The 16,998-nt window shown below is 47.3% G+C and overlaps 1 protein-coding gene across 3 annotated transcripts in view; it reads right to left on the reverse strand.

Moving 5' to 3' along the window:
• Positions 1 to 16,998, reverse strand: part of MINDY4 (MINDY lysine 48 deubiquitinase 4) — a 116,977-nt gene that overhangs the window by 55,310 nt on the left and 44,669 nt on the right. For all 3 annotated transcript variants that reach the window (XR_004351555.1, XM_032644034.1, XM_032644035.1), the window contains exons 6-7: positions 5,550 to 5,608; positions 437 to 543 (exon numbers count right to left, since the gene is read on the reverse strand). Coding sequence is in view for 2 of the 3 variants with exons in the window: in XM_032644034.1 (XP_032499925.1) it covers positions 437 to 543; positions 5,550 to 5,608 (166 nt within the window). In the remaining variant the exon portion in view is untranslated. The remainder of the gene's footprint in view (positions 1 to 436; positions 544 to 5,549; positions 5,609 to 16,998) is intronic.

Below are 16,998 nucleotides of genomic sequence, written 5' to 3' on the forward strand. Positions count from 1 at the left end.
TAGGCCCTTGTTTTCCTGACTCTCCGTTCAGGTTTTCTTCCACATCACATGCAAATTTCCATTTTAACAGTGACTGAGAGATTATAACAGGATGAATGGAGCCAGAGAGATGAAAATCACCTCATCGGGCTTCCCTGGTGGTGCAGTGGTTGGGAGTCCGCCTGCCGATGCGGGGGACACGGGTTCGTGCCCCGGTCCGGGAAGATCCCACATGCCGCGGGGCAGCTGGGCCCGTGAGCCATGGCCGCTGGCCCTGCGCGTCCGGAGCCTGTGCTCCGCAACAGGAGAGGCCATGGCAGTGAGAGGCCCGCGTACCACAAAAAAAAAAAAAAAAAAAGAAAATCACCTCATCCACACCAACTCAAACCCAGATGCCTTCAATTCACACCAACTCAAATCCAGACACATCACCTGGCACTTTTCAACTGACACCCACCTTTGCCACTGAGAGGTCGATGGGCTTTGACTCTACTTGCAGCTTGAGTATCGATGGCACTGGAGACAGGATGACTTCTTCCCTTAGGAATTCATCCTCCACATCCTCTGAAAGACAACCGTGGCCACGTGAGCTCCTTGTTATGACTCACAGAGAACAGACTAGGAAGCCGTTTAACACTCAGGACACTGATGAGTCTTGAGGTGGCTGGAATGAGAGGAGGGCTCCTCCACCACCCACCCCCTGTCCCTGCTGAGGCTCCCAAGCCTTCATCAGAAGGAGAAAGGCAGAGTGAGAGCCCTTGCTCCGTGTCACCCCACGCTGGTCCCAGGATGCTGGCAGATGGGACCTGGCTATCAGTCCGCTAGAAAGCTCTGCTCGTGGACATGCAGAAACAAGGGCCTAGGCCTAAGCTGCGAGTCAGGCCCAGAAGAGCTTGGCTCAGACACAATTCTTACGAAAGGTGGGCGTGACCCACAGATCTGTCCCCCTGAAGACAAACATGAAGAGGGCGGAATTAGGCAAGAAAGTGCCGCCCTTCCTGCGAGAATAATAATAGTTATAATAGATTATCACTATCATGGTTTTCATTTACTTACCATCTGTGTTTTATCATCTAAGCCCCAGAACAGCTTCCACGAGAGAGTATCATCATCCCATCTAAAGATGAGGAAACTGAAGCTTAGAGAAGTTAAGTAACTGACCAAAAGTCACACAGATGGCAAGTTGCAGAGATAGAACATAAACCCAGGCCAACTCCTAATTGTTCGGCCATCCTGCCAGTCAGACCTCCCTGGACCTCCAGCCAGAAGGGAAACTAAGTCACATTCTCATAGCTGGGGTGACTGAGGCCCAGAGAGGGTCCCAGCGTGGGTGTTGTCAGCATCAGCCTGTGCCTTCCCAGCCAGTGAGGCTCCCTCTCGCCACCATACGCACTGCCGCAGCATCTACCAGAACCCTCAGATGCAGGACCCAAGTGAAAACAGCCCAAGGCAACGATGCTGGCAAAGCTGGGCAGGCCGGTCTCCAGAGAGCCTCTGGAGACTTTTTCCATCCCCCTTTCCCCAAGATTAAATGCTTATTTAAAAAGCACGCCACGCTGTATAGAAACCAACATTGCCTGCCATAATTCTGTGCATCTGGGACTACAGAAACGTCACAGTCCCCGCCCCGCATCTTCTGAGACGGTGTGCAAAGGCCAACATCCCCAGAACACGTGCCATAAATCTTATTCTACAGCCTCCTTTTCTCCCCTGGAGGAGGACCAGGCACAGCACGAGGCTCGGTCCACTGAGATGGAGACAGATTTTACCTTCAGGGTGAAACAAAATTTTTAAACAAGTCTGGAATTTAAATGAGAACCTTTCTTAGTTAGGGTCTCTAAAAAAGCCACCCTGTGACCATGGTCTTACAAAAACACCTGAAATAAAGACCAGATGTTCACCCAGCAACACGCACGGGTGTTGAAAACATGGCTCTGGGTAGAGAGAGTAAGAAAGCAAATGGGATGTGTAACACAACACGATTTACATCCATTATAAACACATGCACACAAAACAACACTAAGGATTTTTGCAAGAGCACACACAAGCAGAAAGAAACCACTAAATACGTGAGAGTGGCTGCTTACAGAGACAAGGCTCATGGGAGTGTAGCATGAGGCTAAAGGGAAATCAGGAAGGAAAGGCAAGAGGGAGGCCCATGAGCAGGCTCTGCAAAGGTCAATACTGAGAATGTTAATTAAGCAACAGAGATGTGTGATTAATCCAATCCTAGGCATCTGAGGGCCAGAACAGAGGGGGAGAGTAACTGAGTGATTCTGCCAGGCCCTGAAGGGTCCTTGTGATGCCTCAGCCAGACCGTTTCCTGGAGGCCCAGAGTGGGCAGGATTTAAGCGTATTTGGAGGCTTCTGTTTAGTCTAAGGCTGTCCTGAAGGGAACCAGGGCTGAAACACGCTCTGTTTGAGCCCCATGAACTAAGTCTGAGGCTGGAGGCTGGGGGCCCAAAGGGGGCTGACTGATGGAGCCCCCAGGAACAGGCAGCCTCCCTCGGCTTCTGCCAGGAGGCAGCTGGCGCCTGTGCAGGGAGCCGGTTCAGGACCATGAGGCAGGTCCAGATGTGGCGGGATGGCCGTGCAAAGGAAAACAAAGCACTCCAGCATGACATGTTGGCCAATCAGATAAAACCAGCTGCAAACGCCAGTGGCTTGAAAATGCTATTTTTAAGGCCCTGGTGTAAATGCCTGGTTGAAAAGAAGCAAGGGATTTTGTTTCCCATACCATTTTATTTACCCTTTGGAGGAAAACATATACATATACTTGGTAGTACTTAATAGAGGCCCGTATATCTCTTTTTCCAAGTTCCCACCCAGTACTTCACACTAACTGCAAGACATCTTCTCCTGGAAGTGCCCCAATGCCCCGGACTCAGGGTTCTCAGCACAGAAGCCTTCCAGGCTTCCATTTTGATAAGACTCCATCTCCCCAACCCTCCACCAGGGACCCAGGCCAAAACCTCAACCCTCTCCCACACGCCACGCTGCTCCAGCCTCCAGATTATATATACCGCCTCCAGAACCCTCATACGCTGCCCCCCTTCTCTCCCCACTGTTACAGGAATGTGTTGTCATTTTTCTATTTGTTCATCAAGCACTTTACTGAGCACGCATGACGTGCCACTGGTTATGTGGGTCGGAGGAGGTCCAGAGATGGTGAAAACACCACCCCTGCCTTCCAGGAGCTCACTGCCGAAGAACACGACGTTAGTGCTAAAATGGAGATGGGTGCAAAGGTTATAAGAGCAGAGGGGGAGAGGCAAATAATTCTGCCTTAAACGGTCAGGGAAGCTTCCCACAAGAAGTAAATATTTGATCAGGGTCTTGAAATACCCATAGGATTTCCCCAGATAGAACAGGGCCCCAGGCACCTCTTCTCTGGAACTATTCCAAGAGACCCTCACCAGTCTCCCAAACGTGCAGACTCCTGCCCCTAAAATCCATCCTCCACGCACATCCAGAGATGGCCTCAAACATCGTTCGCCTCACATCTCTGCTTGACAAGACCTTGCTCATCCGTCAAGCCCAGTCTAAATGCCACCTCACTATGGAAACTTCTGGAACCCACCACAGTCTTGGCCTACTCACCTCCTGAAGCAGTGAGGAGCTGCTGGTCATCCACTTTGTGTGTTGCTATCAGGGGTCACCTCTATTCCTTCGTCTCACCCAGCCCCACCCTCCAAGAAGGCAAGGCCACTTTTCATCACAGCGATGAAAAGTGCCTTTGACAGCCCTGTATGTGCCCAGGCATGTAATGCTAACCAAAGTTTGCTGACTTGAACCAAAGAAAGATGAGTTGGGATGGGGAAGGGAATGCTATTCCTTGTTTCTGACCCCCCACCCCAAACTACTCTTCACCTTTCTCTGGGTGACTGGGTTGCACGCCCTCTTATCTTTTATCTCCGTCTTCTTCTCTAAATCGTCAGCTGAGCCACCAGCAAAGAGGGGTCGGCCTCCCTCCGGAAAAGGCACACACACTTCAAACAGCTTGGTTCTGAGAGAATCGCTAAAAGCCTTCCTCCCAATAGAAGCCCTCTGGGGTCCCAAGGCCGGGAACTTTATGTCCAAACAGGAGTGGCTTTCATTAGAAAATCTTAAAGCGCTTCACAGAAAGGCTTCAGATGCCAGCCCTTCCCGGCTCCGGCCTTCATTCTGCACAGCCGTGTGCCCAGTGAAATCTGCCCCTTCCTGGGTGGGCCAAATGATCCCACCAGCCATTTCTGATGATTAAAACTCTGAGGGGGCTTCCCTGGTGGTGCAGCCAATGCAGGGGACACGGGTTCAAGCCCTGGTCCAGGAAGATCCCACATGCCACGGAGCAACTAAGCCCGCGAGCCACAACTACTGAGCCTGCACTCTAGAGCCTGTGAGCCATAACTACTGAGTCCGTGCGCCACAACTACTGAAGCCCGCGCGCCTAGAGCCCGTGGCTTCTCCGCAACAAGAGAAGCCACCGCAATGAGAAGCCCGCGCAGTGCAACAAAGAGTAGCCCCCCGCTCGCCGCAACTAGAGAAAGCCTGTGCGCAGCAACGAAGACCCAACGCAGACAAAAATAAAACAAAAAACAAACCTCTGAGGAACTCCTCTTACCTCTGAGAAGAACTAAGCAGAATAAACAAACCCCTGCCTCCATCATTCGGAGGCCTGCCCCTGCCTTTCAACTTCATCAAAGCAAACTGCCAGCATGTCTCACACAAGTCACTTCTAAAGGGCGAGCTGCTTTCCTCCTTCATATTAGAGGGGGTGCTTAAAAGGAGACGAAAAGGGTGTGAGCAGCTCTCAGCTCCTGTACGCCAAAATGGTCCAACAGGTAAATTGCTGGCTTCCAGGAGGAGAGCAAAGGTCAGTGGCACTCAAGCCTCGTCCTTTCATGTTTGGTCCTTGGTTGTCCTCCTTTATTCTATTCTTGGCTTTTGCCAAGTCCTGCAAACACATCAGTCTTTGGGGAGTAGAGAATTCCAGAAAGAGAGAGAAAAAAAAAAAAGATGGCTTCAAAACGAAAGAGTGGATGGACATGTTCTTATCTAGATCTTGCAGAGGAGGTACACAGATGTATACACACGTGAAAGGGCACTGAGCTGAACACTAAAGGTTTGTGCACTGATGCGCCTCACAATTTGTGTTTTACACCTCAGTGATACGTGGGGGAAGGTGTTTAAAGGACAGGCTTCTCCAGGCAGAGATAGACTAATATTTTGACTGAGCACTGTCTTCTCGAGACTTCTATAGGTTCTGAGTAACCCTAAAAGAACCTGCAAATGCAGAAAAGGCTTTTCTGCCCCCTCTCTCCCAGTGTGGATGTAGAAATGTCCAGACTTCTTATAAGGACTTCCTCGGGAGAGACAGGCAGTGGAAGACGGATTTGGACATCAACCAAAAAAGAGAGAAGCCTGCTCTACTCATCGGGCCAGCCCCTCCTTCCTGAGGTCAGGTGGGAAGAAAGGAGACGCACCCCCAGGCCAGCAGAGAGCGCTACCACCCATTACCTCCCAGGCAGACCAAATGAACACCCCCTGGGCCCTGACGGGCACAGCACAGAGGCCCCAGTGGTACCCACCAAGCTGCAGCACAGCGAGCTCACCGTCGACCTTATTGGATGCTGGCAACTGATTACTCCTAGAAATAAAAAAAGGAAATGTCAATGCCCCATAAGAGAATATAGGTCGATGGACCCTGTAGTTTGACACTTCCCGAGAACCGAATGCAAGCTAATTTGCTGATGCCACTGTAATACTGCTGGGAAACACATTCACCCGTGCATGTGCGCGCACACACACACATCACGTTCCTGCAATCACTGCACAGATTTTCTTATCTCATTTTTTTGTTTGTCTCCTTTCTCCCAGCTTTCTTGTAAAGCTATCAGCAGCCATTTATCAGAAACCTCAAGAATGCACCAAAGAATACATACTGTGATCCTGACTTGTAAATTCAGAGATGTGCACACAGAGCTTTCTTTAAATGGCCCACCTGTATTTCAGCTCTCTTTGGATCTTTTTTCCCTCCAGCATGCATCGATCTGAACTGAAGTCAAATCATTTTTTAAAAAGAATGTATTGAAAATAACAACATTACATCACCCCCTTGAAAAATCCATTTACAATGTTAAAAATGACAGCTCTTTTGAACGTGGCATTGAAATATATTTTCCTCCAACATCCTTGCAGGCTCAGATATGATTGAAGTAACAATCATAATCTTGCCACAGTAGGTTCTATTGAATTGGCTTCCTCCTGAAGATGTATGAAGGGGCGTGAGTGGAAGACCACGGAGGACGCGCAGTACCGAATCCCTGAGCACGTCCTGCTCTAGACTCCGGGTTTCTTCCTCTGGCGCTGGAACACAGAGCTCCTCCACCCGCCTCCCAGGCAGCCCCTCATCCTCCCCCACGCAGCTGAGCCCATTTTCCTCAACTCAGAGCCACAAAATTCCTACGCCCCTAGGCTACCAGGATTCTGCAAGTGTTCTTGCGGGGAATGGTGAGAGAACAAGCTGAAAAGGGGAGCTAAGGCACGGAGGGGCAGCGGGAGGATGTAGAGGGGAGCGGGGGGGCACACAGACACTGTGCCCCCCTCCCCAGGGCCCAGCAATAAGGAGTGTGCTTTCATCAGAAGCCTCCACCAACCAGCCACACCTCGCCCCACCCCTGTCCTCACTGCCACTAAAGCCGAGGACCTGAGTCCCATCCCTTCTATCCCCTGTGTCACTATTTCACCCAGAGACTAAGGCAAGGTGTCTGAAAAGCAAGGACTGAGGCGCAGGTGCTAGATGGTCTCTAAAAGCCATCTTGCACCATTCTGAGCTGGGAACATCAGCAGAAAAGACATCTCTGGAACACCCTGATGGCAACAACATCTCTCTCGGACCCACCTCTGCTCTCTGCCTCTTCGTCCCTCACCCAGATCATTCTCACAGCCCCCTAACTGGTTTCCTGACCCCCCGTGTGATGCCCCACCCCGTGCTGGTCCCCACATCTTCACACGAGTGTCAAAGGCATCTTTCTAGAAAGCAAATCTGACCATGCCACGGCCTGGCTGAAATTCTTCAAAGGTTCCCCAACATCGTCATCAACAAGAGACATCCTATTTATAAAAAATGATGGCAATTATAGCGGCAAATACTTTCTGATTCCTTTGACTGTTGCAGGCACTGTGTTAGGTGCTTTGTAAGCATCAAAAGTCATCTGCTCCTCAAAAGAGCCTTAGGAAGTAGTCAGGGCACTGAGTCTCAGAGAGGTCCAGTAATTTCCCCAGAGTTACACAGCATATAAGTGGCAGCACAGGGATCGGAACCTAAGCAATGACTCCGAAGATAATGGCAGCAACCATAAGACAAAACCCAAGCCCATTAGTGTGTCCTCCGCGCTGCCTGTGGCCTAGCTACCTACCACCCACCCCAGCATCACCTCCCTCTGCACTCTCCCACTCCACCTGCATGTCCTCCACGCTAACTTCTCAGCCCACGCCTCCACACCGTTTCACAAGCTGTTCACTCCACCTAGAATATCGCTTGGCAAGCTCACACTCATCCTCTCCAGCCCCGTTGGAATGTTACCTTCCTCTCAAATGCAAAGCATGCATTCATTCATTTCTTCACTCACTTAGCAAACATGAGGCAGCTGTCCAGCAGGGCTGTCTCCCTGCCCCAGGGAGACCCAGTTGCGTACAATAAACAGACATAAATTGCACTATGACATGCTGTGGTAGGCTGGATAATGGTCCCCAAAGATACCTGCATCCTAATCCCTGGAAATGGAAAATGGTACCTTATATGGCAAAAAGAACTTTGCAAATGAGATTAAGTTAAAGATCTTGAAGTGGAAGAAAGTAGCCTGGATTATCCGGGTGGGGGCGACCTAATCACAAGTGTCCCTATAGGAGGGAGGCAGAAGGAGATCTGACACAGAAGAAGAGAGGTAGGATGACGATGGAAACGGAGGTTGAAGTGATGCACTTTGAGGACAGAAGAAGGGGCCTCAAGCCAAGAAATGCGGGTGGTCACTAGAAGCTGAAAAAGGTAAGGAAACAGATTCCAGTTGTTAAAGGACGGGCCCTGCCAACACCCTGACTGCAGCCCAGTGGAACTGATTTCAGACTTCAGTCTTCCAGAACAGTGAGATAATACATTCATGTTGTTTTAAGTCACTGAACTGTGGTAATTTGTTGTAGCAGCCATGGGAAACATACACACAGTAAGAGAAACAATCACGGAGGAACAAAGGACTGTGAGGTTCCCTTGACTGCCTCTGTATCCTGCGTGCCCAGCACCTAGCCACTGCTCCATACATGGGTGCCAATACCAGAGTGACCCTCACACAAGCTAGGTGACTCACACGGGTCACACAGCTTAGAAGCGCCGGAGCCAGGGCTCAAACCCAGGCCCCTGGCTCCAAATGCTCTGTGTTGCTCTTTTTTCTACTTTATGCTTCCTTTCCCTACCCAGAACCCTCCATGGCTTCCTGTGGACCAGGAGACAAAGTCCAAACCTCCCAAGTTGTCCCCTTGGCTCCCAAGGGCAAAGCCGCAGGGGCACGCGGATGGCCACGAGCAGTGAGGAGAGGGCGGGGATGATGTTCCTGCTGTGTAGGGTACAGCTGGGCCTCTTCCCGGTCATGAGACGTCCACCCTGAGGCCATCCATCAGCTGCGAGAGCCCAGCTCAGATGCTTTGTGCCGTTTCCCATAGATCTCTTCACCAGAGGAGACTTCAGTAATGCTCACACTTAGGGAATGCCCTATTGTTCCTTTTATGTGTCCCTTTGTGGCATAAGCATTACAAAGTTTAAAAGGTCAGTTTAAAAGCATGTTCTTGCCTTTGAGTGAAAGCTATTATGAAAAACAATGACAAAAAGATAAATCAAGGATTCAAAACACTTTTTAAAAATGCGATTGTGCATATAACCTGGAGGCATGTGTCAAAGTACGCATCTAATAAATCCTCGGGAGCCAGGCTGTAAACACGCGCTTGCCTGCTGGGTCTGAGGTCTCCACCTCCCAGCCAAGCTCCTCTTCGTGCCCCCAAGGGAGGGGCAAGGGCCAGGGCATCGCAGGTGTCGGGGGCTACGTAGGGCCAGGACTCAATCCCTGGATAACTGGGTTTCGGGTAGGTAGAAAGAGCCACTCAGAGACCAGAGTTCTTGCCTCTGATCCCCCCGACTCTTGAGTGACCTTGGGCAAGTCACCTACCTCTGTGGGTATCAGGTGCCTCATGTGTACCTTGGGGAAAGCCTGAGCAAGACCACTCGCTGTGGAACATGACCAGGTGCAGGGGCTCTGAGAGGACTGACGTGCCTGGGTCCCGTTATTCTTGAAGATGCTCAACTGCTTACATACCCAACACTCAGAATAGTTCACCAGCTCTCAGCATTAAAATCAGACAAGGAGATGCTCCTTCCTCTGTCTTTGGTACTGGATACTTGGCTAAATTAGCTATGATTACAAAAGAAAGATATTCCATGAGAAGAAAGATATTGATCACTTACTATATATTCTATTTGATGGAAACACTGAAGCCAGTGTGAATTGACCCCACGCATACAGCACAAGAAACCAGAACATAAGAAATTTACATAAAATTTTCCCGAGCCAGTGATATGCCAGCACACCTTAACTCAAGCCACGTAAAATCATCTGGAGGGGCACTTCTACAGAGCAGGTCACACAAGATTCCCCAGGGGAGGGAGAGCTGTTTTTTTTTTTAAGTCCCACTGAAAATATGCTCAAAACAAAAAACTGTTAAGTATGTGAGAAAACGATCCACCGTAAGTGAAAGCCAACTGACACAGTAAGTAGGATTCCTAAGAACTTGAGATAATAGAACAGCAATCTAAAAGAGGCTGTAATTAGAGAGAGTAGGGGAACTTTTTAAGAAAGGAATGGAAATCAGGCGAAAAGAAACAGACACTCTGAGAAAAGAATGGGCAACTCTGAAAAGCAAATACAGTCACGGAAATAAGAAAACTCTGGGGCATATAATGATGGTGACGGAAAATAGCATATCAAATACATATTTTTTAAATCCACGAGTCTGCTACTAGAGGAGGAAGGAGGGCAGGGATAGATAACAGAAAGCTCTTCTCTGTAAAAGACTGTCAACTAATAAACGGAAAAGGAATGATAAAACGAGAAAAGTTAGAAAATCGCGATTTTATAAATTCCTAATATGGGAAAAGATCGCCAATGGATGTTCAAACCATGGGCTAAAAGGTTTCACAGGATATTCGTATGGTCTGAGAGTTACAGGTTCCTTATTAATTCCAATAACGGAGAGATTGGCAAAACCCTAACGGACTGACCCAACTTAGCATCACCAAAAATAAAACAAACTGACATTACCGTGCCCCTGATGTGATGTACTGGGAAGTACATCACATCGCATATGTATTGTCCTCGCCAAAAACTGTCTGACATAAACCCAATAATGAAACAGATATATCTAGAATGTGGTCATTCTATGAGACACCAAGCCTACATCCATCATGAAAAACTGAAAAAGGAGGGAAATTGTTTGAGAGTAAAAAAGAGACTAGAGAGACATTGCAACCAAATATGAGTGAACCTTAAATGGATCCTGGGTTGGAAAACTAAAGTCTCAAAGAGCGCTTTGGAGCCATTTGGGAGAGATTTGATTGTGGGCTTTATGTTAGCCGATGTCATTGAGTCAATGTGAGATTTCTTGGATGTGATAATGGTGCTGTGGTTATGTTCTTGTCCTTAGGAGATCAAGCGGAAATATTTAGGGGTGAAATGCCATGATATCTGAATTTTACTTTCAATCAGTCATCAAAAATGTGGGGGAGGGAAAAAGAGGAGAGAGAAAGAAAGAGAGAGAAAACAAGTGCAAAAAAAATCTTAGAATTGCAGAAGGTAGGTTTCACGTACGATGCTTTCAACTTTTCTATGGGTTAGAACTTTTTTAAAGTCGGGGGAAACTTCCGGCAAACTTAAAAAAGGAGGTTAGATACAGTGAAGAATGCAACTCCATCAGAAGAGAGACGAAATACATGAAAGAACAAATAAGAGACATGGAGGGAAAAAATTTTAAGTCCAATATACATCTAAAAGGAGTTCCAGAAGGAAAGAATAAAGAGAATGTGAGAAAGGAGATTATTGAAAAGATAATTGCTAAGAACCCACCAGACATGAATCCTCAGAGAAACATAATAAGTCTCAAATGATACACATGAAAGTAAATGCACACCTAGATATGTCATCTTAAAACTACCAGAATACCAAAGACAATGAGAAAAATCTTAGAGAAAAGGTAGATAGATTATCCATAAACAACAATTACTTTAACAAAAGACATCTTTAGTATTCAAAATATTAAAGGTAAGGATAAAATGAAAACATTTTCAGACAAAGACTAAAAAAGTTTACCATCACAGACCTTCACTGAATGCACGACTAAGGGACTTACTTCAGGAGAAGAAAACTGAACCCAGAAAGAAAGAGCAGGATGCAGCAAGCAACGGCAGAAAAGAAATCTGTGAACATTTAGATAAACCTAAAGAAGAGCTGACAATAAAAATAATAACAACAGCAACTAATCTGGGGGAAGTTAAAAACAAAGGGATAATACTAGACAACAATAAACAGGGAACCTGGGAAGGGGGAATGATCAGAATTAAAGCTTTCTAAAATCTTTGCATGTTTTGAGGGGGTAGAGATAGTGATTAAACTTAAAACTTTAAGTCAACTATGATCAAAATTTAAGAGTAACCATTAAAAGAGTAAAAAGATAGTATATAACTTCCAAATCAGAAAGCAGAAGAAAAAAGAACACGTATCAGTTAATTCACAAGAAAGTGCCACTGTGAAAAACAGTTTGGCGGTTCCTCAAAAAGTTAAACATAGAATTAACATATGGCCCTGCAATTCCACTCCTAGGTATATAGCCAAAAGAACTGAAAACATGAAGGGACACACCTTCATAACAGCACTATTCTCAATAGCCAAAAGGTGGAAACACCACAAATGTCCACCAATGGATGAGTGGATAAACAAAATGTTATACATCACACATTGAAATACCAATCCACCATAAAAAAGACTGAAGTACTGATACATGCTACAACATGGATAAATCTCAAAAACATTATGTTAGGGCTTCCCTGGTGGCACACTGGTTAAGAATCTGCCTGCCACTGCAGGGGACACGGGTTCGAGCCCTGGTCCGGGAAGATCCCACATGCCGCAGAGCAACTAAGCCCATGCGCCACAACTACTGAGCCCACGTGCCACAACTACTGAAGCCTGTGTGCCTACAGCCCGTGCTCTGCAACAACAGAAGCCACTGCAACGAGAAGCCCGCGCACCGCAACGAAGAGTAGCCCCTGCTCACCGCAACTAGAGAAAAGCCCACGTGCAGCAACGAAGACCCAGTGCAGCCAAAAATAAAATGAAATAAATGAATTTATAAAAAACAAAACCAAAAAACATATTATGTTAAGTGAAAGAAGCCAGAGACAAAAGGTCACATATGTTTCCATTTACGTGAAATATTGTGGACTGGTGGTTTCCAGGGATTGGGAGTGGGAGGAATGGGGAGAAACTGCTTAATAGGAAGAGATTTTACTTTGAAGAGAAGAAAATGTCTTAGAACTAGGTAGAGGTGGTGGTTACACAAATTTGTGAATGCACTAAATGCCACTGGATTGTTCACTTTAAAATGGTTAAGTTGAAAAAGAAAGGAAGGGACTTCCCTGGCGGTCCAGTGGTTAAAACTTCGCCTTCCAATGCAGGGGGTACAAGCTCGATTCCTGGTCGGGGAGCCAAGATCCCACATGGCTCACAGCCAAAAAACCAAAAGACATAAAACAGAAGCAATATTGTAACAAATTCAATAAAGACTTTAAAAATGGTCCACATCAAAAAAAAATCTTTAAAAAAAAAAAGAAAGGAAAAGTACGGCAAGATCAACGTGTAAAATATAACAGGACAAATGAATTCAAGTATATCAGTAACTATAATAAAGGTGAATAAATTAAACTTGCCAGTTAAAAGACAGACACACTCAGATTGATTTTTTAAATTAGCAGTATGCTGTTTCACATGATACCTGACACAAAGGAAAACAATAACGCATGGGGGAAAAATATATCACTTGTATGCCAACCATTTAAATGCAAATGTAGCTAAATGCTATCGGATAAAAATAAACTCTCCGATGAAAAGCATTTTTAGTGATAAACCTACTTGTTGCAGAATAACAAAAGGAGCGATTCAACATGAAAATTTAGCCATCATGAACCTCTGTAAAATGGTTAATAATAGTCCTACCTCAAACGTCTGTGGTGAGAATTCAACAAGTTAATATATCAAATGCCGAGAATAGTATCCGACAGAGTAATTACTATGTGTTAGCTGAGATGATGATGATTAATGACGCAAGTATAACCTTGATTCCAAAAACCTAACACTTGTAAACGTAAGTGCAAAACTATGAACTAAAATAAAAGGCCACAAAAAATAAATAAATAAATAAATAAAAGACCACTTCATCAGCCGTGAGTTTAAAAAAATGTTGACCAAGTAGGTATGCAAGAATATTTTGACATTAGAAAATCTAATAATTCCCTAGAAAACCTAGAAGTACTCCAAAAGACGGAAGATATGTAAAACAATCTCAATAGATGAAGAAAAAGTATTTGATAAAAATACTCATATAAATTTAAAAAAATAAAAACTTAGCAAGCTCAAGGGAAGGGAAGGGTTTTGCTTTACTTGGTATGTACATATTTGAAGCCTACAGAGCATCCTAAAACTGAAGCTTTGGAAGCTTCCCCACTGGAGACAGTAGCCTGATGAGGATGTCCATTATCTCACGAGATTCAGAACTATACCAGAGATATGCTAGAGGCAGTATAATGAGACAAGTGAAACTGACAACCCCAGGGCCAGAGTCCAGGTTTCCTGACCCAGGTTCCCCACTCTTTCTACTACCCTGCTTCAAAAAGCACATCCTTTGGGAATAAACAAGAAGGTTCGATGGTAATGAAGCAGAGGGCTGTGCAGTTGTCAATGGACATACCGAAACTGGACAGATGAGCCGCAGGTCCAGCTCGTGCCAGAGAAGACTGGCATCATCTGGCAATAGACTGATTGCCTCACGTCTCAACTTCCCTTTGACCAGGATCATCTTTGTGAAGCTGCAACGGCCATCACCTCCAGTGATTTTGGGTTTCAGCTCTTCGGGCCCACCGCATGCCTACCCGCAGGCGCTGTTTGGCCATCTGTGCGCTTGGCAGGCACCGAGGAGGCGCCCTAGGAGGAACGGCTGTGCTGTGTCGTGTTCCTTCCCTGCCTTCCCAACAGTGACTCTGCACAACCCTTGTGATTAAAGGCTCTTATCAAAGACTGAACTTCGGGAGGGGTAAGCCTTAGTGAGGTGGATCCCTGACGGCAAACTAATGTAAAAAGAAGTTTTAAAAAAATTCTCCAGAGAAGAAAAGATTTCAACTTTCCTGCCCTTTGGCTTCCTGCAGAGGCTCAGCCAAGCTCCCCCAGATGAAGATGAGGTACAGATTCATGGTGAGTTAGACCTGGAAGGCGCTCAGGAGTCACCTGCCATAACCTTTGGTTTTACAGATGAGGAAACTGCGCTCTGGAGGGAGGAAGGGGGCTCCTTCAGTGTCTCCACCGCCCAGTGCTCAGCCCGAGGCGATCCGAGTCCCAGCCGCGGGAAGCGCTCCACCTCCCTGGGCTGTCACATCCACAGGCATTTTTAAAATTAAGCCGTCAAAGAACATGAGGTCTCATTAAGGGCTGGGTTATCAAGAAGTCATCATGGGCACAGATCTCAGTTTTATACCCGGCACTTGCCAGTTCTCCAGCTGTTGACCGTCAACATATAAAAGGAATCTTTTTGTTTTCCTCTCTCCTTTCTCTTAAGGATGTGGAAAACCTGACTGGAACTGCCTAGTCTGAGACTTCCTGTGAGAAAGTGCTCTGCTTGGAGTACTGTGAAGGCAATCTGCCTCAGCAATGCAGCCCAAATACATGATCTTCCTGAAACTAGCAAAAAACTTTAATTGGGGATTGGGCTGCACAGCCAAGACTCTCTCATCCGGGTTGGACAAAGGTTGGACGAAGATAGGGATCATCCGGTGAGAACGGACTGGGAGGGGAGGGGTCCCTGATGGCCCTGCATCCTCCTGGAAAAGCAATCGGCTCAGCCTGTCGAGCTGGAGAGAACACACATTGTACTCTCGCCCCCTGAACCATTGTTCTTTGAGGGTGATGATTTATCGGCTTAACTCTCTTTCCGTAGGCACCCCTCCCCACAGGCTTTGGAAAACATCCTTGGCCAGAAGTGTGCGCAGCCAGAGCAAGATCCAAAACCAAGTCCAACATTTCTCCTTCCCTGAGTTGGGCTGGATTCTGGCACATTTCAGGAACAGAGAAGAAATTTACCCCGGTCACCAAGTTATCAGACTGGGAGGGTTCCTGCATGGGCACACAAGTGGCAAAACAAAACTGTACCAGCTGTGCCCTTCCTTCATGTTATTGAAGTTTGGCACGAGGCCTTGGTATACATCTGGTGTTTAATGGATGCTCCCTCTGGAAGCTGAGGAGTACTCAGGGTTCACCTAGATAAGGCTCATCCCTCTGGAAGGGATGGAAGGGCTAACCCACACTGTCTAGTCTGTCAGGGGTGGGAATGGAAGGCAGAGCTTCTACCAAGAACCCCTGGGTCATGGGCAAAGCAGAAATAGAATGTCAGGCTCCAGACTCTCACCTTAGCTCATTTTCATCTATCCCATGCTGGACGTTGGAGCCACTGACTGTGTTTCCTTAAGACCCAGAATGCACTGGGACTGGCTGGTCGCTCCTCCCGTAAGGGATACACACTGGCAGGACTGGAGGCTCCTCCAGCTCCTATCGCTCTGCCCTTCTCTCAGCCTGCAGTTTCCCGGGTGTGGCTGAGCTCAGCTCCACGTGGCAACTGGTGCTGAGAGGCAGGCACTGCTCAACAGGGGGTGAAAAGGTGGCTCCAGGAAAAGCAAAATACCCTCTTGAAGGACAAGTGGTCTCTATGGAGTACACCTCTGGGACGCGGACAGATCCACTGAGTAACCACTCATTCACCCGAACTGTGCAGTTCACCAAGCACAATGTTGCCAGCCCACGACCTTCCTCCCTCTTGGTCTTGCCTCCTCTGCTCTGCCCACCAGCACTTGGCTGCGTAGCTCAGCCAAGCCCAGCCATCGTGAGATGCAGGATGAGCCCAGTGACCAGGGACGGAGCGAGAGACATGATGTGGTAACGGGCCCACGCCGTGAGCCCCGCCCCCTCCTGGTGTGAGCCCCAGACTGCACACCCAGCAGGTGGGATCACTAAGGCTGCCTCTGATTAGGGCTCCCGGCAGGGGAGTGAGGGCCTAATAGGATGGTTCCCTCGGAGACAAAGATTCCCCCGGCCCCGCCCTCCCTGAGGCTCATGTGACAGTGCAGGATGGAAAGGATTGCCTCTACAACCTTGGCCCGGTCCCAGGAAGTCTAAAGTCACACTTGGAGTTATAAAAGGGAAGGTTCTAACGTGCGCCTGAAAGACATTCCATAAGAGTTGCCGCTGGTTTCCATCGTGGATTGGAAAGCTGTGCGAAGATGTTTACTTAGCCGCTAGGAGAAACTGCTTTTTGGCACCACGACTGCTCTTTACTGTCTTAGTAAAGCACAACGCATCCAGGGAAGGAGCTGTCCCAACAAGAGAGGCCGACTTTTTCCAAGTCCCATTAAACATTAAACCCACTCAGGTTCTGTTTGGGAAAATATGACAAAGGGTGGCGTAAAACAACTTCTGGGAAGAAATATTTTCATTTTAAACTCACAAAACGTTCCCCTGCATAAGCATTAATAAAAGAGCCATAAGCAGCAAGTCTGAAACAATACTGTCTGGGTCCGAGGTTAACTTCATACCGATTTGAAGACAAAGCAACTGGGGTTCGTTTACTTTTAGAAAGGGTGCGGAGGCCTACACTTAACTTTTTTTCTGGAGCTCCTGTCTT

This window comes from Phocoena sinus, chromosome 9 (assembly GCF_008692025.1).
Source record: "Phocoena sinus isolate mPhoSin1 chromosome 9, mPhoSin1.pri, whole genome shotgun sequence".
NCBI classification, from domain to species: Eukaryota; Metazoa; Chordata; class Mammalia; order Artiodactyla; family Phocoenidae; genus Phocoena; species Phocoena sinus.